The sequence below is a fragment of the Podarcis filfolensis genome (genome assembly GCF_964270895.1).
Source record: "Podarcis filfolensis genome assembly, chromosome: 11".
In the NCBI taxonomy this organism is placed as follows: Eukaryota; Metazoa; Chordata; class Lepidosauria; order Squamata; family Lacertidae; genus Podarcis; species Podarcis filfolensis.
The window spans coordinates 34322417-34348219 of record NC_139613.1 but is presented as its reverse complement, the minus strand read 5'-3'; the positions used below and the strand labels follow the sequence as shown (position 1 = coordinate 34348219).

The 25803-nt window shown below is 41.3% G+C and overlaps 2 protein-coding genes across 5 annotated transcripts in view; both read right to left on the bottom strand.

Moving 5' to 3' along the window:
• Nucleotides 1–25803, bottom strand: part of ADGRV1 (adhesion G protein-coupled receptor V1) — a 234284-nt gene that overhangs the window by 12516 nt on the left and 195965 nt on the right. For all 4 annotated transcript variants that reach the window (XR_014539750.1, XM_083576416.1, XM_083576417.1 and 1 more), the window contains one exon: nucleotides 14444–14565. Coding sequence is in view for 3 of the 4 variants with exons in the window: in XM_083576416.1 (XP_083432542.1) it covers nucleotides 14444–14565 (122 nt within the window). In the remaining variant the exon portion in view is untranslated. The remainder of the gene's footprint in view (nucleotides 1–14443; nucleotides 14566–25803) is intronic.
• LOC310744908 (uncharacterized protein) overlaps nucleotides 1–25803 on the bottom strand; it is a 263309-nt gene that overhangs the window by 171457 nt on the left and 66049 nt on the right. The window lies entirely within an intron of this gene.

Sequence of the window (25803 nt, the reverse complement as noted above, 5' to 3'; positions counted from 1 at the left end):
TATGGCACCTGGCAGCATAGATTTGATCTAAGGTGGGAAGAGTGCACCCAATAATTCTCTCTGCAGTCTTTACAACCCTGGATAGCATTGTTTTTCCCCTGGCCATGCAGCTCCCAAACCACACGCACAGACCATAAGTTAGTACGCTCTCCACAGTGCAATGGTAGAATGCCATCAACAGGTCCTTTGAGAGATTGTTTTTCTGGAGGATTCTCAGAAAATATAACCTCTGCTGTGCTCTCTTCACCAGGTCTTTGCTGTTCCCTCCCCAGGTTAGGTCGTCTCTCAACTCCATTCCCAGAAATCGAAACACTGGGACCTGTTCCACGCACTTCCCCTCAATAATAAGTGGCTGAATATTCAATTTACATTTCCTAAAGTTCACAATGATCTCTTTTGTTTTCTTTAAGTTAAGCAGCAAGTTGTTTTTCCTGCACCACTCCCCCAACTGCTCAACTTCCTTCCTATAGGCCGTCTCCCCCTCTCCAGCCGTAATTAAACCAACCACCGTTGTATCATCTGCGAACTTAATGATCTTATTACTGGGGTATTTGGGGGCACAGTCAGCTGTATAGAGCGTGTATAAAAGCGGGCTCAACACGCACCCCTGCGGCGTCCCCGTATTCGTGATGAGAGACGTGGGAACCCAACCTGACCCTTTGCGAATGGTTTGATAGAAAGTCTAATATCCACCTGCACAAACATGGTGGAAGTCCCAGGTCTAATAATTTGGGCACCAATCTATGCGGAAGAATAGTATTAAATGCAGAACTAAAGTCTACAAATAACAGTCTCGCGTAGTTCCCTTGCTTCTCCAAATGAGTCAGGACAGCATGTAAAGCCATTGCCACAGCATCCTCTGTGGATCTCTTTGCCTTGTACGCAAACTGGTAAGGGTCAAGTCCCACTGGCAGACAAGATAAGATGCGCTTCCTCACCAGTTTTTCACACATGATGTTCAATGAGTGTACACTATGCACTTGTGTACTCAAGAGCTGAGCTGTACAAATCAACAAATGTACTCTCTTTCACAGAAACACTTGCAGATGTGTTCAGTGTAACATATGTGAACAGGGTTGTTTTATGAGAAGATTCTATGCAGAGTGGCAGATTTTCCCTAGAATCTCAAGTGACAACAGTTCAAATGATTATACTGTACATTAAAAACAAAAACAAGAGAAGGTGTCAAAATAAATAACTGCCATGAAGGGAAACAGCAAGGTGCTGCCCCCAGGGACTCTCTAGAGAGAAAAATAAGCACTATGTGTTTCTTGTTTAAACCCACTCATCTTTGAAGGTAAGCCAAGAGTGGGGCAACAAAGATTTGAATTTATCACAACAGTGAGCAAAGAGGCCTTGGATGGACCAGATTTTGATGTACTTTCTGTCCACCCCTGCTCTAGATCTCCTCTTACCATTATTTCCTAAGAGTCTACTAGGAGGAGGTGGGACTATTACAACAGACCCCCTCCCTCCCTCTCAGCAGCAGCAGCAGCAGCTCGCTGTCTGCAAGGCTCTCTCAAGTCAAGCAGAGAAAGCTGCTTTCTAAATACTCCCCCAGAATCATGTCTGAGTCATGATCAGGTTTGGGGCTTGTTTTTCAAACCAGGCAAGCTTTGGGCTCGTACAGATGGCAATATTTTCGGAGCAACAAAAACAGCTTTGTTTCTCACTCCCCCTTGCTCTGATCCAGCATTGTTGCTGTGAAATCAATAGATACATGGTGGCAATTGGGTAATGGAGATGGGGATGCAGTCCTTCTCCAGGGTGGGTACTCTTGTTGTGGGAACAAAGACTGCTCATTTATTTGTTTTATGCACATCATGGAACAACAGGCAGGAACCAGGCTCAAATCTGGCACTTTCTGTTTGTTTGTTCAACAGGGCTACATGACAGCTAACATGGAAAAACATGAAGACATTCAACCAGGGGAGTGGTGAGATAAAATGTGCATTGCAAAACAATGCCAAATGTGTGTGAACATAGTTGGCAGAAAACTGTGCATCTTGTCACCATGCTCATGGCTATGAGCATTCTCCAACAGATGCCCTCAAGACAGCAATACAACAAAGCTGCATGCATACACACAATGTTAAAAGCAATGGCACATAAAGATGTAAAGTGAGGTTTGTTGGAAGAGACCCAAGGCTCATCTAGTCCAGCATTCTGTTTCCCACAGTGGCCCAACAGATATCTATGCAAAGCCTCACAAGTAAGACTCATTCCTTCTACTGTTTCTTAACAACTGGCATTCAGAGGCATACTCCTGGAGGGAACATATAGTCATCGTGCCTAGTAACCATTGAAAGCCTGTTTTCCTATGAATTTCTAATTCTCTTTTAAAGCCATTTAAGTTGCCACAGTCACCCAAAATAAGCAGAGGGGATTTGTAAATAGTCAACTATTTCCAGACTATTGGGGTATTCTTAAAAAGCGCAATAGCAGAGACTCAGCTAGAAAGTGTATGCAAAATCAGGAAAGGTACCACCACAGCTAAGAAGATTCCAGTGTGGTCGAGGAGGGCTAACAGTGAAAGTTTCCTTCTGAAAACAGAAGCTCCAAATAAGGAGAATAAAAAAGAGCAGAAACTTTGGCAAAAGAATTGCAAGCAGCAACAAGGAATGCAAAAAAAGAATGTGAGGTGCACATCACTAAATAGATATAAAGAGGGGAAACAAAATAAGTTAGAAGGAGCATACCAGCATACAGCTGGATCTCTGGATGACAAGGGAGTAAAAGGAGATTGCAAAGAAGATGAATACATTATTCGCATCTGTCTACACAGCAGAAGTTGTGGGGCAGATCCTTGTGCCTGAACTAACTTTATTGGGAAGGGACTCTAAGAAACTGGGGCAAATAGTGGTGACAAGACATAGTCCTAGGTCTTATTTGCCACTGTGCTAAAGCCTTTGATTAGACTCCCAGAAATGGGATTTTCAAGTGAGTATTGTGCATGCTTATATTCGTATTGGGCATGTTATCGCAGCCTGTGTTTTGACCTCCTCCTCCCGCTGCAAGGGTTGCACATATTTCCACTTTGGGAGGTGATTGCCCGAAAAAGAAATATAAAGGTTTCTTAAGCAACAATAAAACATAGTGGTGGGTGCACCAAAAGTGAAGCAGGCAGGAGCAAAACATATACATAATAATAATAATAATAATAATAATAATAATAATAATAATAACTTATTATTTGTACCCCGCCCATCTGGCTGGGCTTCCCCAGCCACTCTGGGCGGCTTCCAAAAAAATATTAAAATCCTCTAATACATCAAACATTACATGCATGCATGCTGCTGCATTCCTCTTTCATTTACTTACTTACACCCCCCACCCCTATTCTAATACATATTTGCATACACTCTTCCCCATTCCTCACACCAAACACTCAGCTCAGTTGACTTTTGTGCTGCAGAAATATGGCTCCACATCTTGACCTGAAACCACCTAGCCTGAGGATGCTGCAGTTTTTACCAACACATCTTACCAGCCAGTATGATTTTATTGGCCAAGCATATCAGTGAGCTAAGAAACTCTCTGTAAACAATATACACAAACAAAGTGGGCACATATCAAAGATCAAGATGATGCAGAAGAGAGAGGCAACACATGCGAGGAAGAGGGGCCTATTTTGGAGAGTGAAGCAGATGGCTGTGATCACAAAACTTAATTTGTACAGATTCTTGGGTTTAAGAAGCTTGAAAGCTTTAAATGAAAGGACTTTTAAGTGCAGACACAATAGAAAGGCAAGTTTTTGATGCAAAATGAATAAAAAAGAATGGTGTCCCTCCTTTGATTAGGGCAAGATGCACAAGAACCCAAAGGGAACGGCTGATGAGTTTCTAAGCTGCTTAGGCAAGTATGATTCAAAAGGACACATATTAAAGAATAGTGAGTGCACTTTTTAGAAGATCTAGAGCAATCAATTGGTGAAGACAAAAGCAATGGTTTCTCTCTTAATCTAACCATGCCAGTGCTTGAAATGTAGGTCAAAATTTGATGGGATTAAGCAAATTTCTGGGTTTACTTCAGGCCTTGACAGAGCAAAAGTACTTAATTACTGTGTAACTAACTGCTAAAGATATACTGAGAATATGCAAATGAAAGGCTGCTGTAATGGTTATAGGGGTTGCTCGTGCGTAAGTTGCCGCCACTCCTGGCTAGGTTACCTGGTTGAACCCTTTCTGTCTGGACAGCCCTTCACTTCGTGGCTGTTTCAGTCGCTGGCAGAATCCGTCAGTGGGCGTTTCTTGAACTTCTTCCAGCAAAGAAGTTCTTTGACGCCAAGTCTCCTCCTACTCTCCCTGCGCGGAAGTCTTCTGCGCAGGGAGGGTGTGGGCAGCGGAGCACCCGTGCTCTCTCCGCTGGTCTCCGGTGAAGAGTCCTGGAGCCTCCTCTCCGATTCCCCCATCTGCCCCCCTTCTCCACTGGTGTTATGCTGATTTCCTTCCCCAGCAGATGGGCTGCCTCTCTGCCTGCTGGGACCCTCTCTGGCATCCCTCTGGAGCCTTCCCTCCGCCTCTGGCTCCGATGGCAGTTCCCTGACAGCTACATTCCAGGCTTAAATCTTGGGCCAGTTCTTCTTCCTTTCTCCTTTCCAGCTGTTCTATGCCTGAAGGCAAATGTCTTCACCTTGGACTTCTCTTTGATGTAGTGTGACTAGTGGAACAACATATTTTTATGGCTATCTGGGAGCAATGGTGTAATTTATCTCAAGTTGTTCTGTCAGCAAAGGGACAGGGAGTCAGAGAGTCAGACAAGGCCTAAGTTTCAGGATCTCTTCTGGAAAGTGATATTAGCAAGGTGTGTTGGCTTACATTAGTTTTCAATCTGATATTTTCTATTTCATTCTTCTTGTTCTTGTTGTTATTATTTATTTCCTGTTTTACGCTGCCAGGTTACTTTGATAGCAAGCTTATAACAATATTTGTTTCCTCAGCATCATTAAAGTATCCGCATTCCTTAGTATACCACTTATATGACCCTTCCTCCACATCATGAATGGTTTCTTTTGCTACCTATTGAAATTAATGCTCCTAACTTAGTTTGCTAATTTTAATGGGTCTATTATGAGCAAAATGCTTAGCTTTATATCAGCCTGTTTGTCCAAAGCACTAGCATGCCTAATGAGAAAATGTCCCTAAAAGAATAACTGCATTGTATCTAAACTAAAAACACCTAGAATGAAACTTCTGCCCTATATTGGCCATTTGTTAAATAATCCCCCTCCCCAATTCCACATTTGCTTTTTTTTTTAAAGTAACCTCACAAGTTGGTTATTTACAGCACATTTCAATTTAAGCATTCTTAATATTAAAAATGATTGAGTTATTAATTCTGCCATCAAGAATTAGAACTCAGTGAGCTGTTTTGACCGCACACAACCAATCACCACTGTTCCTACGGTACATTTAGCAGCAGCCTACAGTAGCAAATATTACTGTTATTACCAGCCCTTTCTGAAAGCTGTATGAACTAGGAATAGCAGCATGAGACAAACCCTTCATATCTGAGGTGTACATGAATGTGAGGAGGTGGAACAACCACAGCAATTTTGGGTTCTGTCACTGTGGAAACCATTCTCTGGCTGACTGGCAGAATGCTGCAAGTGAAACTTAAAAAAGAAAAAGAAAAAAGACCAACAGTAAAAGGAAAGGGATAATTTAAGGAAGAAATGCTACAGTTCTTTCATAGACAAGTTGTCCCTCAGGGCTTATTCTTTCCTCACAGACCCCTAAGTCCAAGGCTGCTAAAAATGCTTCTTTATGATTGCAAAATGGTAGTGTCATTATGTCTGAACGGCACTCATCAAAAACAGGCTTGGCCATGTGGATAATCTCTACACCAATGCTGCACATTGCCATGGATCACTGGCATTGATATTCTCCATGAGATGCACATCTTTTTAGTGCTATATCACCTGGTATGAAGTCACCACACCACCAAGTGGAAGCTGTTCCAGTGGCCTACTACATTTCTTTGCGTATGACTCTGTTCAAGACCTTTGTTCACCTTCTAAGACCCTTCTTGCAGTCCTACCACTGAGAGGCATGCACTTGGAGGGAATAAAACAGCATCTTATTCAGTGGTGGCACCCAATTTATGGAATCACCTTCCCAGAAAGATGTGTTTAGTCCCACTGTTGCCTGCTTTCATGTAGCCACTTAAGACAGTTATGTTTCAGTGGGATTTTTATAGCTGTTGTTTTAATTACTTCCGTCTGCTCTGTAGTGTTTTACTTGTCTGCACTTTCATTGCATATCAATTTCTTTTATTGTTATGTTATTATACTACTTTATTTTGCTTGTTGAAAGCCACCTTTATATGTATTGGCAGCCAGTACATAAATTTTACAACAAGCAAGCAAGCAAGTTCCTCATATGCGTTAAATCAATGGAACGTAGGGAAAGGACCTAATTTGGAGAGAATGGTTCCTGTACTTTCTTCCAACTCTTTGGGTCTAGAGGCCAGTCAGCAAGGGGTTACCAAGGGGCTACCAACATGGGGATTCTTTGAAACAGATTCTGTATGGTGATTGCACCATACAGCGGCCATAATATACAGCTCAACATATGGCTCAAACTCAATGGCACCACTAGGAAGTTGCCTTATACAGAGTTGGACCATTGGGCCATTTAGCACACTACAGGCTCTCTATAGTTGCAGGTAAGGATCATTCCCAGGTTGTTTCACATGGGGAGAAGTTTTATAGGTCAAAACAAGCATTTTGAATTGGGTCTGGAAACTAACTGGCAGTCAGGCCAGGATGAGCATTATACATTCAAACCATCTCACCCCAGTAAGCAACCTGGCCACTGAATTCTGTTTTTAACTGTGATGTTAATCTATTATTTGATGTGAGATAGCAAAGCCATTCCAAATACAAGACAGAAAAAAACTGGATGCATTGGCAAATATGTGTGCGTATTTGTGTACGCGTGTGTATGTTGTTTGCAAAGGGATACAAGAATCAAAGCAAGAAAGGCCTATTTTCCTTGGAAAAGACAGACTGGATTTAATTAGTCACAGGATGACTTGAGACCAAAGACATATATAGCAATCTCTTGTATTATAGAACATTAACAAAAACAAATAAACAAACTGGTAGTTTTGGCAACTTTTGTGGAAATACCACCTGCTTTGTGCATAAATCCAATAAGATGAGGCATTAGGAAGCATAGTCTAGGATATCACTGTAATCCAAAACGACTGATTTGTCATTTAGTGCTAACCTGATTTTGCTGTTCAGCCCTGCATGTACATAAGCCTTTGTACCTCAGCTATCCCATATTTTAAAATATGTCCAAATGGTGCAGCATTTTTACAAAGAGATGCTCGAGGATTAATCCACACATTTTACACAATCATCTGGAAAACCACAGAGTTTCATAGCAGCATTGGATGGGTTCCTTTACAAGACACAGTATTAGACAAACAAGTAGCTCAACTTCAAAACCATTTATCCCTAAAAGTTCTGATTCTGCAAGATCTTCTGGATTTCCTAGATAATGCTGATCCTTCCCCTGCAACATGCAGGATGAGGTGCATGTCTTTGTTCGATCCAAGGCTTCCTCAGATTTGGAAAAGCAGGGATGGAAAAACTGTGGCCCTCCAGATATTCTTAGACTACAAGTCCCATCAGCCTTGACCATTGGACCATGCTGACTGGGGTTGATTGGGAGCTGGAATCCAGCCACATTTGGAGAGCCACAGGTGCTCCATCTTTAATCCTATGAATTAGGTTATAGCAACTGATCCAAGACCACTCAATAAGTTTCATGAGGATTTGAATCCAGATTTCCAGTCGAAGCCCAGCAGTCTAATCAAGGGGGTCTCAAATTCTAGAGCAGGATTGGGCCAGGTTCTCCACCCTGTTATAAACAACAGCACTGGAAACTTTCCCAGTGAAATTGGAGTGTGCTGCAGGGGGTGCCAAAAGGGAGGAAGAAATGAAGTTGTTACTAGGAGCAAGGGAGATATGCAACATTTCGTGGGGAAGTGGGGGGCTTACTAATAAAATAGTGGTGGCATTTCAATTTTCTGTCTTTTCCGGAAACACCGTAATGATTTGAGACCTCCTACAAGCCACAGGGACTTAAGTGATTTTATAAAATATAGTGGGGGTTTTTAATATATAAATATAGATGTATAACACAATAGGGTAAGTTTCAGTTGGCTCCTAGCTTAAAAAGGCAGAGGAAAAACAAAAGGGGAAGAAAATCAAGGTGCTTCTACGTCTGCCATTTATGCCTCAGTAACGAAAATTTTCCATGTCACTTTGGCAACCGCAAAACAACAAATGTGAAGATTTAAACCACTAATAAACTGATGGTGCAAGCTGGTTTGGAGTTCTTTCTTTCTTTTTTTAATTCAGCTGACCTTTGTCAAGGCAAACAAGGAACACTTGACATTTTAGTTAAAATAAATAACACATAATGATCTTTTAGTTGTGGTAAGCTCCAATGTTGCACAACTCTTTCCAGACAAAAATTATCTTTGTTGCAAACCCATACTCACACATGAAGAATCCAGAAAATAGTTTCCTAACAAAGCACTTATGTCATTCCCTTTGGAGCCTTTATCTGACTAATGGAAATTTCTGGATTGGGGGGAATATATTTTTACGAAGGTTCTGTATCAATCAAATTTGAATCAAGTGAACAATTAAAAAGACATACCCACCATCTTAGCTTTCACTCATCTGCTCTTATAAAAAGAAACTATAGCATTACCACATTATAATTTACCACATTTTTTGCACCATAACACTCACTTTTTTCCTCCTAAAAAGTAAGGGGAAATGTCTGTGCGTGTTATGGAGGGAATGCCTACGGGTGGCATGCCTACGGATTTTCCTCCTCTAACAACTACGTGCGTGTTATGGTCGGGTGCATGTTATAGAGCGAAAAATACGGTATATTACAAAAATTAGAATAGATTAGTTGTTGCCAACATTTGCACTGTGATCAAGTCTGCTTAAATAACTCAGATTGCATCTATCTATCCTAACCAAAAGCTGTGTCCTGACAGGGATAATTTTCCTCAGTTGTAGTGGCACTTTCTGGAATTCCATACATGTGCTCTGATTATAATTGCCCCATTCTTAGATTTATTCTGTTTTATTACCAGATTTCATTTCACTTCTTCCATTCTTTCTTTTTCAAACAATGTGGGCAAGTGGTACTCAGAACAGTACTTGAAATTCTGAAATTTGACCATGTTCCAAACTAAACCACATACTGTTTCTGTTGTGCAGTGACGATTTCCTTTTTCTGTAAAAGCTTTGCATCTGCAAAGGAACAATGTAGACTATTCATAGTTTACTAATTTGATATAACTCCTCAGAAAGAAAAATTAAATGGCTTACCCAAAAGTATTTAGCATATTCTTTCTGTATCTCACACTTTTGTTCTCAACAGCTATTAATGCAGAGCAGGCAAAAAAAAAAAAAAACCAACCATATTGGGAAACAAAAGTTATCAGGGAAAACAGCTATGGTATTGGGAATTTTTGTATTTAGTCTAGTAACTAGAGGGGAACAAGATAATGAATTAGGTGGAAAAAGTGGACATTTCTGCCAATTTGTTTCAATGACTGACTGTGAGTTCTGGTATTAGGAGATGGAGAGATAATATTCTATTTATTGTCCCCAGTCCATATGGGTCATAACTTTATAAACCTTGTTCATAGGAATGGGGAAAATGTGGCCTGCCAGATATTGTAGGACTCTGCCTCCCATTGGTGCTGGCCATGGTATATTGCTGGCTGGGCAGATGTGGGTTAGAGTTCAACAACATCAGGGGAACACCCAGTTGGGGAAGGCTGCTCTAACTACCACACCTAATTGGCAGATTGTTGCCATCGTCAAGCCTTGGTTCTGAGCTCCAAAAGGTGCATTGCCAACCATGAAAGGTGGAAATAGAATGGTGGACTTAATCTGATCACACAAGGCAACTGTTATGGTCTTCAGATGCAGATATTGACACGTATGAGGGTCTACAATTCCATCCTAGTAAAAATGATTGCAGCTGCAGCTTTTAAGAATGAATCATCTTAGTTCTAAAGCACAGTGAAACAAAAGTGCAGAAAGGTTCACTTTAACCTTTTGGAAAAATTAATTTGTGAATCAATATTTTCCTCTTTGCTGAGTTGTTTTATGGCCAGTGGTGGTATTATGGCCACTGACGAACGTTTTCATCACTGAAATGTTAAGTGCCAGAAAAGCTGAAGAGAGATAGGAGTGGAAGAGCTGTAATGCGATTAGGTGCCCCGCCCCCAACACACAACTGCTGCTGAGTGCTCGCCAATGCCAAATTTAGAAGTAATTATTAGATTTGCCTCTTAATTAGGGAAGATTTTTGGAACGCTATCAAACAAAATAAAAAAGAAGGCTACAGACAGCATTGTTTCACTACCCTTAGCTAGCAGAGAACATCATTCTCACTTGCGGGTTAAAAGACATTAGGGTAGCACATAAAAAGTTCCTTTTTCAGCCTGTGTGTAATGCACAGAAAAAGGAAACTGCTGTTATGCTGTGGCCCATTCAATGCAAATCAAAAGAGTTACAGGAAACTTCAGCATCACTAAGCTACTATTAACAATTGTGTAAAAGAGCAATATTCAATATTCTTTAATGAGGACAACAGTGAAAGAGGGTGAATACCTCTCCCCTCCTTTCTAGAACTGTATCTGAGTGAGCTGACTCAGGAGGCATTGTCTGAAAATGCCCCAGACCTATGATGCTGAAATTCAGTAGTTGCTGCCACTACACTGTGGTAGATAACACACACACACACACACACACACACACACACACACACACACGTGTTCCATAACCACTTCCTGGGTGGTCAAGTTTCTTTCACAATCATCTGTTTATTGCCTTCCTCCTTCTGCCTTTCTACATCACCTCCCACTTTACCACTACTGTAGCTCCATCTATATTATTCCACATCAGGGCCTTGGGAAGCAACCATCTAGGCTTTCCTACCACATCTCATTTCAATATCTCGTCACAGGCAGTGACCCACATGAGCCTGTTCAACTATACCCACTGCAGAGACTGGCCTTAGTTTTGTTTTCAGTTCTATGAATCACAGAATCATAGAGCTGGAAAAGACCCTGAGGGTTATCTAGTCTAAAACCCTGCAAAGCAGGAACATGCAGCTGCCCCTTATGGGGACTGAGCCTGAACCTTGGCATTATCAGCACCATGCACTAACCTACTGAGCTACATCGTATGCCATTACTAAACTCCATTTATGTATCAACACAAACTTGAATACAGGTTGATAAGGAGAAAGGAACACACTTCTACAGCACCATAGGCAAATCAGTTTATTTGCAATTTTGCATATGTTTGCGCATTAAGTCTGTTCCATCCCAGTTCCACGTTACTATAAAAATAGCCTTGCTTGATCAGAGCAAAGGCCTGTCTAGTCTAGCATATTATTTCTTACAGCAGCCAACTAGAAACCTCCAGGAAGTCCACAAGCAAGACATGAGGATAACAACCCATTCCCATGGTTCTTTCTCAGTAACTGGTATTCATACAACCATAATGACTTTAATAATCGATAGCCTTCTTTTCCATGTATGTCCAATCCTCTTTTAAAGCATCTAAGCTGCCACAAATTGCCCCAACATGTACTTTCTATGAAGCTTAATTTGGGGCAATCCTCCATTCTCCTTTAGCCCCCTGCACTCCACCCCATTTGGTTGAGCAGTGTACCCCAATCTCCTGGATAGGCTTTCTGTGAGCACAGATTGGTGCACAGGTGGGGAAACATTCCTTCTGTGAACGTCCATTCACTTATATTAGGATCCAAGCCATTGGGAACTTTGTAGGGATTACATTTCAGAGAGTTGCCTGTTGTTAATCTCTCTCTCTCTCTCTCTCTCTCTCTCTCTCTCTCTCTCTCTCTCTGTGTGTGTGTGTGTGTGTGTGTTGTTTTTTGGCTCTTACTTCCTTCAGGTCCTCTTAATGGCATTAAGTAGCACCTGTTGCAAAGGTACCCAGAGACATGAAACTAGTAACTGAACTGGGCGTTATTGATTGGCAGCTGGCATTGGGCAAATGGAAGCATTTGGAAGAGAAGGGAGTGGGAGATGGGAGATATAAACAGTAAAACCGAGAAAACTGGATCATGATTGGCATGAAAGGAAGGGCTGGAAGCTGCAGATGGGAGTCTAGTGGCAATGATTGGACAGCATAAAACAGCATATGTCTCAAAGGATTTTGAACATTATTGTAACTTGTTGCTATTACATATTGCTAAATGTTGCTTTATTCATCTGGCTCCCTCTCCAGAAACAGTTAAGGCAGAGATAAAAGCTTTAAAAGACACTGGAGACTGAATATTTGTGTCACATCTATTTTGCAATGTACTATTTGCAGCTTGGAATAAGCTTTCCTGTGCTAACTATATCCCTGGAGTTCACTCTACCTGTCACTAATCAGTGAGATGTAAAATACATCAGTGCTTTGAAAAAAAATAGTCCTTTTACTAAATTTAAATTGTGGTTAATAACCTGGGCTACTCATTCTGCTTCCCCTTTTCTGTTTATAAATATGCACTGGCTGCTTCTGGACATGAACTATAGTGTTACAGGAAGAAGTCTCAGGCTTGCTTCCTTGCCTTCCTCCTCTTCTGGTGAGCCAAGAGGGAGAGACTGGAAGCTTCCATTTTCATATTCGATGAACCACAATTTGTGATTAATCTTAGATATGGTTAGCTGAAACAAATCAATTCCATTGGCTTGTTGTATTATTAACCACAGTTAGCTCTAGATGGAAGAAACAGCAAACTGCAGTTAAACTAAAATGGAAATGAATGCAAGAAAAGAATGCAAGCTCAATGCTCACTATGGTTTGTTCTCAGAACACTGAACTATGGTTTAACATTACGACTAAACTAGACCATTAGTCAGGAGTCCCACAGTGATTGGGATTGGTCAGAGGGCTAGGAGGAATGGGATAAGGATGCAGAATGGGAGCAATGGGATCCTAGGGAGGAGCCCAGAGTGTTGGGAGACTACTACCAGACACCCTGAGAATCTCATCAGTGGTACTCTTGTCCACCTGCAACTTGGTGGATGGAAGGGTGAGGTCCACATCACCTGAATGACACAGGCATCGTTTCACGGATAGCCACTGTAGGGAAGCTACTAGAGGTTGGCAGGGCCAGTTAGAGAAATACCTCTGCTCAATCCACCTCACCTCCCCCAAACTGGTGAAAAAGATGTTTGGAGCTTCAAAGATGTGGGTACTTTTAATTTTGAGAAAGTGCTGTGGGCACCAGAGGGACATGGCATATCAAAAATGGCTGTTATATTAAACATGGTTGACAAAGGAGTGTTGGGCCTAATGAGCACAGCAACTCATCTCCACTAGGTCTTGTCCCCATGAAGCAATTGCTGAGACTGAAGGTCCCTGCCTCCCCATTCCCTTGGCTCTGAGCCTTCTTCCCTTGGTGGTTCCCCCAGCTGGCTCCTCCCACCATTCTTCTGTGTCCAACTAGTCCATGACATCAGGTGCCCATAAATGAAAAAGAGAGCATCTACATCAGCCACCGCTACACTCACTCACAGAAATAGAAGATGATTGTACTTTTCCTCTGTTCAGAATAGATGGAAAGGTGGATGTCCTGGCATTCAATAAAAGGTGGTCATGGTTAAGGCGGGGTGATGTTCAGTGTAGGTGGGACCGAGCCAGTGCAAACAGGAACGGAGTAAGAAGAGCAAATGGTCTTTGGTGCACTGCGGATTTTTAAAGGGATATTCACCAAGATTTCCCCAGGGCACCATAGTGGGCATTGGTGGGCATACTGGCACCTGCAGGCACTGTGTTGACAACCCCTGAATGGTTGTAGGTTTAGTATTTTCCTAGCTGTGGTTGCTAAAAAGCAGCTGATCCCTCAGTGTTATTTTAAGAATCTGTCCTTAAGCCACATATGCCAGGAAGAGACCCAGACACTACAATGGGTACTTGCAAGTACTTTGACAATCAGGCTCCATATGTAAACTCTCTTAATTCTGCCCTCAGATTTTTATCTTAAAAAACCAACTTTTAATATTTAAACACTAACCCCACAGAAATCAATGAGATTACCGGTGCATATTATTTTATTCTGCTTCATATATTTTTCCATGGTTATTCTAATAAAAAAATACTTTGCCACTCCCAGGCTATAGTTCCTGTCTTAGTTCATCATCTAGTGTGACAGCAAACTTCATCTACACTAAAAGAAATATAGGATGTAGCTGTAGATCTCTTCTTTTTCTTATGCTGTCTGCACCAACCTGAGTATTGTCAGTGTTTTAAGTTTGTAGATATCCCAAGTTGTATTTTCTCTCCTCTGTATTCAAAGTTCAGATTAGGCACACTACGATAAAAAAGTCCTTGGTTTTCAGCTAAAGTGAGTAAAGAAGAAATCTAACTTACCTGAAGGCAGTTGAAAATGACAAAGAAGACCAGCATCCATAGATGTCTGTAAGCCATGTGCAGTCCTCCCCATAGCCATGTAACGGAAATGAGGGCAAAAAGGTATAAAACCAGTGGGATTTCTAGAAACAATTAGAACAGGGGAATTTATCAGCTTTGTTAATTTTTTTTTTAAAAAAAGTTTCAGTCTTGAACTGTGGGTAGAGATGTTTCTAAGTTCTCAACTTCTGCTTTGAACATCAGAATTACATAGCAAGGGCAATCAATATAGTGGTGACTGGGCAGTTTCTGAATCTGCCCTTTCTTGCTTTTGGTCAGCTTTTGAGGATAGGCATGAGAATGAGAGCACCATCTGCTGACTAATTCATCCCCAAAGGCTGCCGTGCAAGATCTGAAATGATGTATCCGGCAGCAAACAGTGGGGGTCAGTGGGTGCAGCTCTCTTATGAAACACACGGGGGAAAATTACTGCATTTCAGGGAGGACAAAGCATGTTTGGCCTCTATAAAAGCAGGTTGGGAACCAAGTGAAAGACTTGCTGAGTCAGCAAACATTGGCTTTCCAAATAATCGAAGTGCTGATGAGGGCATGGGAGAATTCGGAGGAAGAAAAAAAAAAGAATTTAGCATTTAGATGAGCAAACAAATTCCTTAAATTCCATGAAAAGACTGATCAGGTGATACCAGATTGATCTTTGGTATTGACATTGCACTCACAATGGATGGCAAAGTCCGTATTTGCTCAGTTTTGTACCTTTCAGACTGTACAGTTGTTCTGCAAAGCATTGCCCTTTCTCCACATTATTAATTAATGCCCCTTCAGCAAAACTGACAAATGAGTGAGGAGAACAACACACAGGAACACAGTAGCTTATCCGGTCTCCCAAGCTCACGTGCCTTTGCTTGATGCAAAAGATAAATCATATATTGAGGCAGGTAGCTGACAGCATGGACAGCTTTCAGCCAGGCAAGGAATAGCTGCTTAAAGGATTTCAGTACAATTGCCTTCATCATCATCATGACACTGATATTTGTAAAACCCATTGTCTGTTTCTGTTCACAAAGCAGGGACTGCTTGAAGCAACAGGACAAATGAAGGCAGGTGGTAAATACTATGTAGATTTCTCCATCCAGGCACTTTTAAGGCTGCAATCCTATACCTACTTACCCGGCAGGAAGCACCACTGAACTCAACAGCACTTTAGAAAAAGCATGTACAGGATGACGCCGTAAGTTTGGTTTTAATAAACTTCTGGGGTAAAATTCAATGATGTGCAATCTCAGCTTGCCAGATGAACAATGCTTTCTCCCTGAACACTGTTCTGGTTGTTTTCTTGACCCACCCCAGCCTTCTCTCCCTCTCTCTCTCTCTCTCTCTCTCTCTCTCTCTCTCTCTCTCTCACACACACACACACACACACACACACACACACACACAGAGGCATTACTGGAATGGCCCTTTTTGTCCTTATTATGCAAGAAACAGGCACCAAGTTCCATCAGACATGGAGGGGCTCGGCACATGTGCATGATGTCACACATGCGACACACATGTGATGTCACACATGTCAGGAGGAGCCCACAAGGCACGCTGCTGCCACGGTGAGGCCTGGCAAGGCCCAGCCCCTCACGATTGGAGGAGGGGGCGGCTCAGTCCCTTCCCCACATACTTTGCAGCCCACAGAGTTGGCGCCTATGACAAGAAATATTTCTGGCAGGGCAGTCACATCAGCAGGCTATTCTTTCACTGGTTAAGGAAGAACTCCAGGGTTCACCCCTACCTGTGGCCAGGCAGTTCTGCAGTATCTAGGGCCTCTCAGAAATCTTCTAAGACAGTGATCACAGGACTACATCCTTTGAGATGTTTTCTTGCTTCTTTTCACAGTAAACCAGATTTACATTGTAATTGCAGTATTATGTGCCTCGGACTTTTTCAAACAGCTGCCTACCCAATACTGATACCCAATATGGAAAAAGGAATCATCTTAGTCAAAGTTTTAAATGGATGTGTCCTTAAAAGGCCCATACAGAAACAGGATACAACCAACTTTATTCGCACCATGGTTAGACCCATCCCAAATTCCTGCCAGCCAGGCAAGTGGAAGGTGTTTTCTTCCCAGAAAATTGTGTCTTATATCATTAAAGTAGCTATCTGCTGTTTGGTGTTAATTTGCATTCATGCTCTTTGCTTCCATTTTCCCCTTTAAATGTGAACATCATACTAAGCCACTGTGTTATGAAATGAGAAATTTACGCAACATATTGAAAGCAATTAAGAAGCAGCAATGCACAAAGTACTGGGGTGTTTTGTTTTGTCTGAATGGTTGAGCTTAAAAAGCAAAACAATATAGAAAATTTGTGCAAGTTTGGCCATCTCTTTCAGACTTCTGTTTATGTAGCTTTGAAAGTTGGACCAGAGGGAGAACACATAAACTACTAAAGCTATCATGCTTAGGCACAATGAGAAAAAAAAGATGAATAAGCTAACATTTGGCATAGGTTTGAGCTGAAGAATAGGAAAGGGTTGGGGGAGAACTTGCACAGTCATTCTATGGGAGCTGGGTGTGTGTTAGAGACTGCAAACCACTGCATGGGTGGCAGATAATCCATTGCCTGCTTTTCCAAACATGGACTCCTTTCCTGGCCAGCCTTTTCTATGAGATCATAAATTCTCCAACAGGTGTGTACGTGATGTCTCATTGCTCTTCTCACATCCACCCCACCCCACACACATTTGAGTGGATCGGCCACAGTCCAATAGACTTGGTGAGGTACATTTAAAAAAATAAAAAATCTTTGTTATATTAAAATGTTAAGTTCAGGCCTTGTGCAGCAAGTGGCATAATTAAAAGATGCTGAAAGTGTGCAGAGCTTCCTGTTTTCCCTCAAATCATTTGGAAATTCAGCTCCTGTTCTATTATGTTGCAGTTTTGTCAATATCAATTGCTTCACTATGGAGTGTTTAACCTATTAATACAATGCTGAAATCCAGCCAGTTTTCAAAAGTCAATAGCTGGCCGAGCACTCTGCAGTGACATTTTGTCCTGGCAACCCAGCATATTTTGATCAAACAAAGCATTCAAAACAAGAACAAATAAGACTTGCTAAGCAGCTCCTGGGAAGCCTTAAAATACATGCTTTGAAAAAAAGTAAGGTATTGCAGAAAAATAAGAAGTTGTCAATAACATGTGGTTAAAGGAAACATTAGCTAAGAAATGAAGGGGTCTAACTGGCTTTGTTAACTAGATCCCAGTCTCATACAGACACATATTGCATGGAGTAACTGAGGTCTGAGTATCAGAACAACAATCAGAACAACACTAGGAATAGTAACCACCTACAATTGCCAGGAATAAAACTCAGAAGACGCAATATATCAACAGAATGGTGGAACAGTCAAGCCCTTAACAGAATAGTGTAGGTGAGGAATGTAAAATGGAAGCTTAAGTTGAACATTAAATGCCATTGTTAGGACCTTGCCTGGCTGCTTTACAAATACTGTCAAACAATTAGCTCTTTATCAAACAAGAGGGATAGGAGATTCTGTTTAACTTTCCATCAGTACTATCTATGTTTTGGAAATATATGCACCGATTGACTTTTGCATGTGCAGTCCTATGAAATTTGCTACAAAAGTTCTTCACTACTTAGAAAGAAACTGCAGGACAATGTGTTATCCTGAGTTGCAGGTGCTTATGCACATGGTTGGGTGGACAGCCTATAGAAAGTAAGGTTTCATTTTAATCTTCTGTATCTTATGAGAATTGCAGCCGGATGCTAGATCAAATTGCATTTGCTGGGGGAAATATTGAGCACAATCCAGCACAACTTAAACATCGATTCAATGGGAGAAGTCAGCACACATTGAGTTTCTCCCATTTAAATCACTGTTTTATTTTGTGGATGAAGAGGGACAGAGGAAAAACTGTAGCTAACATAATTTTCCCTTTAAGGATGACTTATCAGGATCTGCATCCAGGAGCCTTATCAAAATTATGTACAGAATTAAATATACTTAGATTAATAATTTTCTTTTATTAAAAAAATGCTTAAGAGTACTAATGCACCGAATGATGCCATATGCTTCTTTTATGTAAAAATAAAAGACTAAAATAACACCTTTCCAAGGGGAATATTTAGGATAATATAATGTTTTTATGGTATCAGAGCCTTCAGCTGAGTAATAAAAACTAAATAATCTGCAAAGGCCATGCTATGAATGGCCCACTACGTTAAGGAACAGAAGGGAAGAACGAAAATTTCAAACTTGCTTTTACAAGCAGCAGACATGCCCTTTTGTGGAGCATGTCACTGACAGCTCAGCTTATGCCTTAATGAATTGTGCCTTGCTCAGGTGTTTCTTGCTTCAGCACCATAAACATACTTAACAACCCAATCCTATTTATTCGGTGCCTAGTCCCACTGTGTTCAAAAGGCATTATTTCTGAATGAAAGTGCATACAATCACATCTTAAGTTATCAGATCAAGCAAATGAAACCCAACTGTCTCTACCTGAGACAGAAGCATCTGAGCCTTTTAAGCATTCCACTAAAACTACATGTCACTTGCTAATGTATATAAAGGTTGCCTGGGATAGCTCAGTTGGTAGAGCAGGAGACTCTTAATCTCAGGGTCATGGGCAGTGCTGGATTTACGTATAAGCTAAACAAGCTATAGCTTAGGGTCCCACTCTCTTGGGGGCCCCAAAAAAAATTAAAGGGAAAGAAAAACCTGGATGTACATTTCCAAAATATAAGATAAAAATCAAATAAAATAAAACTTACATACAGCAACAGTGTTTTGTGTTGTGTAGGCTCCTATGATGTAAGTAATGGGCCCCGCCTACTAGCCTGCTCCCTAAAATATCACTGGTTTGCTCATTTCTGTATATAGGTTGTCTACATTCTGCATGTGCAAATGGCTTCAGATACCTATTAGGTCCATAAATTACCATATAGCATATATTAAACATAAAAAACAGTGTCAATTTGTTGTTGACAAAGAACAGCTGGACATATAAAGGGCCCCATTGCCTTCAGTAGCTTAGGGCCTCATCAAACCTAAATCCAGCCCTGGTCACGGGTTTTAGCCTCACAATGGGCAAAATAATCCCTTCCAACTCTCTACGATTCTATGATGGTTCTTTTAAAACTATTGTGGTGGGGACAGTCAGGAGTAGGGCTAGCAGCAGAGTGGAAAGAACTAGGAGTCGATTTACCAATCCTGATCATCTGCATGGAAAGGGCATGTGTGTGTTTTCTGACCAAAGAGGTAGGTGAGGCTAAAGTTGCACACATTTTCATGTATAGTATGTTAGCATATTGCACAGATTTAATTTGTGCCATTTCAACTATACATGGTTGAAAGCCAGCTGGTTGAAATTTTGCAAGTTAAACACAAGCAAAGCACAGAGCTAAAAGCTCTTTTTGTGCAGAGAAAACCCAGTTTGTGCAGAGAAAACACAGCCTAAGAGGAAACTGGCTTTTAAGTCTTGTGCTGTTACAGTACTTTCCTTAAGAAGTAAAGCAGTGAAACCTTTGTTAAGGAATACTGCTGGGATGGGAGACACTTTGGGTCATTCATTAGTAATGATTAGAAAACTAGGTTGTTGGCAATACAAACTAATAAGCTTTATTTGTTAATAAATATCTGGTCCTTGATCATGATTTTGGCATAGCTTATTGGAAAAGATATTTTTCAGCTGTCAACCTAGGATCAAAAGATTTTCAGGGTTTGAGCCGCAGTGATTCATGTTTGCCCTTTAAATGTTAACAATTTTATGTTAGCTTGAGTTTGGAGATCAGAAAACATTTGTGCAAATGGTTTAAGTACAGCGTACACCATACTTTGTTGCTTGAGTTAAAAATACTAATTGCTCAGCACTGAAAAGCAATGAAGTCAAGAATGTATGGCACTTCTAGACTGCCCCTATTTTCCAGGAGGGATTCAAGTACATACTGGAAATTTAGGTTTACACAGTTAAGTGGAGTAAAGTGCTCTGTTGCCCTAGTAGTGCAACAAAGCCACTTAAAAAACAACAACACTCTACCCCAGACCATTTGTGATTTAAAAAGTGATGGTGAAATGTACGAAAAACGTGGGATGAAGAAATGATTAATGGGAACACATATAAACACTCCATGAGCAGATCAGGATGAATGTTCATTGTTGTAGAACCTCCCCTCAAACAAATAAAAATGAATGCTCAATAAAGACCAGACACAATGCACACCCTCAAGCACTTCTAAATGTCTGAATCTTCTTTGTAATGTCAGCATATTGTGTTCATTTCCCCCCTGGCTATGGTGTTTACATTACCCCACCCCCCAAAAGCCAATAAAAAGAATAATTGGAACATTGTGTTAATAGTGCCCTGAGTTTCTTTGCAAATATTTGCTTTGCTTCTCTCTCTTGAGTTGAAAAGGTGACATGATGTGTTTAAATTTTAATATATTTTTAATTAGTTGGGGGGGAAACTATTCTGTAAAGTAACTGTCATTCTCTTCATAGCAGGGCTAGAAGGACAAAATTGATCTGACGGGGGGGGGGGGGGAGAGAGGGCATGTTTCTGCCAAAGGAAAAAGCATTTTAAGGCCTCCTGATTTCCACGAGAACAATTTGAGAAAACACTTAACTGAACTCTCTCAAACAATTACATAAAGAGCTTCTTACTGCAGTTTAATCTTTTCTCAAAAGTTTATGCATGGGCTGCCCCAGAGTTATGTTAAGGAAGGAAACAGAGTCTCAGCACAGGAAAAATGTTAATCCCAAAGTAAAGCCACTTTTTGTAAAGGAAAGCCAGCAGCGGACAATGCCCAAGTTGGTGTTGATGGAAGAAAAATTCAGGTATGCTAAACTGGGCAACTTACCAGAATGCCTATGAGCTCTACATTGCTCCCCAGGCAATGATCAAGCAAGGAACCATACAACTTCCCTGCTTTAGGTGAAAGAAAGGGAGGAGGGAAACCCCTCATACTTATGGTGAATTGTGAAGCCTCCAGTGAGCTCTGAATTATGATCACTGTATGCGATTCCTTGCTTGCCATATCATGAGCCAATCAAGGGGTTTTGGACACACAAAGTAGTTGAAGACATATCCTTCCAGATCAGCCCTCATTTAGATTTTGCCACTGACTGTCCTAGTATTAAAGGTAAAGGTAAAGGGACCCCTGACCATTAGGTCCAGTCGTGACCGACTCTGGGGTTGCGGCGCTCATCTCACTTTATTGGCCAAGGGAGCTGGTGTACAGCTTCCGGGTCATGTGGCCAGCATGACTAAGCCGCTTCTGGCGAACCAGAGCAGTGCACGGAAACGCCATTTACCTTCCCGCCAGAGCAGTACCTATTTATCTACTTGCACTCTGGCGTGCTTTCGAACTGCTAGGTTGGCAGGAGCAGGGACCGAGCAACGGGGAGCTCACTCCGTCGCGGGGATTCGAACTGCCGACCTTCTGATTGGCAAGTCCTAGTATTAACCTTATTGTATTTCTCACACACACATGCCTGGGGTGGGAAGCCTCAGGCTGTAAGGCTGAATGTGGCCCTCCAGGGCATGCTATCTGGCCCTTGGGACTCTCTCTGGCCATGCCCCTCATTGGTCCAGCTGCAAAGCCTCCTCTCATGGTTTTGCCTAGCTAGAATGTGTCCTTGAATGTTAATGCTTATCCTCCATCCAGACAAGCAGTGTGTAGAAACTAGCCTAATGAGCAAACAAAACAAAACCCCAAAACATCTGTGTGGGAATTGTGGAGAGAAAATGTAACAATGAATGAGTTTGAAATAGGGGTGGGGAAGTAAACACTAGTAGGAAACCCCTCTGGGCACAGGATAAGTAGAAGGCAGAAATGCAAAGCAACAGTCCCCTGTATTAATAGTATCACTGGGCCCCTAAATTGGGTAGTACCAATATGTGGCACCATCTGAAAAATGGTCAGTAGAAAAATACTGCAGATAGATATCTAAGGGAGGGGTCGGGAAGGGTAGTTTAGACTGTTTGACATGTCAGGCTTCATTAGCGAAGGTGGTATCTGAATCGTAATTATACTTTGTATCGATGCCTCGGGCATCAAAGCTTTGCCATCCCAGATGTTCAGGAACAAACCAAACAAGATTTGTTTTTTAAATATATATATATATATGATTGGCTTAAGTGGAGAACTGGGTGTGAACATTTGGAAAGAGTTATATTAAAAACAGTTAATGACTTGTTGGCAATTCAAAAGAAGTTCCATACATCATTCCCCTTCATCAAAACTTGTCATCTGTTAGTCAATTACCTTGCATTGCTGCTATATTCTATGACTCAGCATGCTCATTTCTAAGGTGAGAGTAAACACATATATGAATCATCCGCATGCAATGATTTTATATATATGTATATCTGGGAGTGACTTACTGGAGCACCTGTATTTCTGAAAACCAGAGCATGGAAAGTGACCTGCAGGGTTGAGGCGTAAAAATTTAGAGCAGCTAGTCACGTTCTGTTCTATTGTTTGGCTATATTTTCACACACAAAAATGCCCTAGGGATTTCAGACTTGGAACATCAAACTAGATGATCCTATTTAATGTCCAGAGCAAACTGGATCAAACTTGCAGATTCTCCTGACAGGGCTATGCAGAAAAGATTTATGTAGTACAAGTGATCAGCCTTGAACAAACATTACACACTTTTTGTGTGTAATAAAAGTCCAAGAGCCTGCTGTTTTCCCTGCAAAGCTGCATAAGGAAATGGCAAAAATGCAAGGGGGGTGGGATGCATAATCATTTCCCTAACCACTGTTTTCTCCCCTTTAGGAAAACACATGTTGGTACACCATGGAAGGGAGCAGGTGGGATGAAAGGAGGGGAAAGTGGTGGGTTGGGGGAAGGAGTTTCTTAAGTGGCAGATGTAACTACTTGGGCTTCTGATCCATAGGCTCAAGCTGTTAGTTTGTTTGATTTTTTTATTTTAGCTACTGTTCCATTTGGTTCCTGTACAAATATTTTTAAAACTCTTGGCAAAGAACAAAACACTTTGCAGCAAAGTTATACAAACCGGCTTAGAAAACAATCTGAACCAACTGAAACCTTCCAAATAAATAAAGCAATATGGTTTTATAAGCTGAATATGTTCATATTTCAGAAAACAGAAAACAATCTTTCCCTTTTTGGAGATTTTTAATGCTGAAAGAATGGCCAATGGCAACAATTTTGCTTGGCTGCAGTAACACAGCAACGCTGAACATTTGATTTCTAGCACAGAATCTCACACACCATACAGAATCATGGGAGTTCAGTTTTCATCTGTAAAGAAGATCTATTCATAGACCCAACAGAACTGAAGAAATGCTTCAAAAAGTCAAGGAAGGCAGCATTCTATGCAGAAGCCCCATTGATTGTGTTGGGGCTTAGTTTTGGGTAAACATGCACAGATTGTGCCATTTGCCCAACATGTTGAAATGTGCACTCACAACTTACTGATAGCTCACAATATCTCACTGCTGGTGAAGTCCACGAGCCCCACTCTAAACACTGCAAGGAGGAGTCTCTCTTGCTGCTATAGGTCATATATTATGTATTAACCACCTTGCTGTCTGATGGAATGTTGAAGATCCTAGCTCTTTATTTGTAAAGAAATTATGGTACCTGTTAGAATCACCAAAGCTGGTGTCACTTACTTGGGGGCTTATAATGCACAAATGCAAGGAAAGCAACATACTGAAACTATACTGAAACTGGTCCCTTCCTCACTCAATCTCCAAAGCCTCATTCATGTACAGTTCTCCCTCCACCCTTTCTACCCATCTTCTTACATGGCCGATGGGTAACCGTAACAGTAGCGGGAGGTCCCTCAACCTCCCTCAGGTGCCTGGAATGCTGCTGTGAGTCAAACATCAATCTGGGAAATGCAGTTTCCCATGTCTATTTTCACAGTGCACCAGGTACAGAAGTGGGAGGCAGAGATGTCTCACTCTGCTGCCAGATCCAGATAAGTGATATCACTGGGGACACAGCTGAGTCCAATTTGGTTTAGAATAACCCAAGCTTTGTGGGGGCAGGCGGGCAGGCAGGGGAATAGAATCCAGCTGATTGTTGAGGTTTCTTCAGAAGTCATGGCACTATTCTAAAGTGACCAGGACTACTCTCTCTCTCAAGGACCGAGAGAGAGTTTCCCTCCCTACTCAATGTAATGAGGGACTAGGGGCAAAGGGAAGCTGCATCGGCAATGGACAGTTCTCAACGAGGCATCTTGTCTATGCAACCAGGCTTCAACAACTGGAACTCATCCACCGGGGCTGGACTAAGTAATGCCACCAAAGACTGACAGTGGCATTCAAGTCTCAATGGATCTGAGCATCTTTAACCTTGAAGTGGCTAGTCTTAAAGTGTCACAGTGTGCGTCCAAGTGTTGCTTTGCATCCACAGACTAGTTTGCAGGAGATTCTTAACCACTGAGAAAGCTCTGCAATGAACTCCTAACATCTAATCTGAAGCCAAAGGAATTTTTTAAAAAAAAACTATACCAAGCTTTGTATGACCCAATAGTACCTCCTACCTTAGTACCTTCTACCTTAAAAGGTCGTTCATATTTCTTATAAACACAACAGGCCACAATCCAATAAGCAAAGTGTGCCAGAGTGCATTCATTTAAATGGGCTTAAGTGCACTTAACTCTGAGTTAGAGTGTTGCCAGAGTTGCTCTTTCTCTACAAGTTATACTTTCTCTAGGGAGAGTACAATTCCTTTATACATTTCACCCTCAAAAGACTCACCTATTTCGGTTTGAAAAAAAATGTTCCTGTTGACACATCTCGAAACACATTACCTCATAGTAAAATCATGTATTTTTGCTTCTCAGAATTCCGTTCCTATCAGGTTTTTCAGGTCAGTAGGTAGACAATACCATTTTTAATTGCACAAGGATATATAGTTCAAGTCCTTGCTGCAAAATAGGACTACTCACTAGTGACTATTAAGTCACAGATCAACTGATGCAGTCTGTAACAGCATACAAAAATTAAGAAGCAGATGCATGGCAGAAGATGCTTGAAGCAAAAATAATTACAGATGGCTCAAGCATGTTGCATGCCACCTACAATAAACACACACGCATACACCAGATGACGCAGTCTACTGAAGCCATACACATCACCATTTTTATTAGTACCATGCCATAATCTTGCTTTGTGAAAAAGCTACCGAGACAACCTCCGTGATCTAGAACTTCATCTCATTGATTCATTGAATTTATGTGTTCATTTTAAAGATGGACTAGCTCTGATGGGCTTACCAGCCCCATGTTTGCTACTGCAGATGGATAACAAACTACGACAAAAGAAGAAGTAATAAAGGCAATAATCCACCTAGCCTCTTCATGCT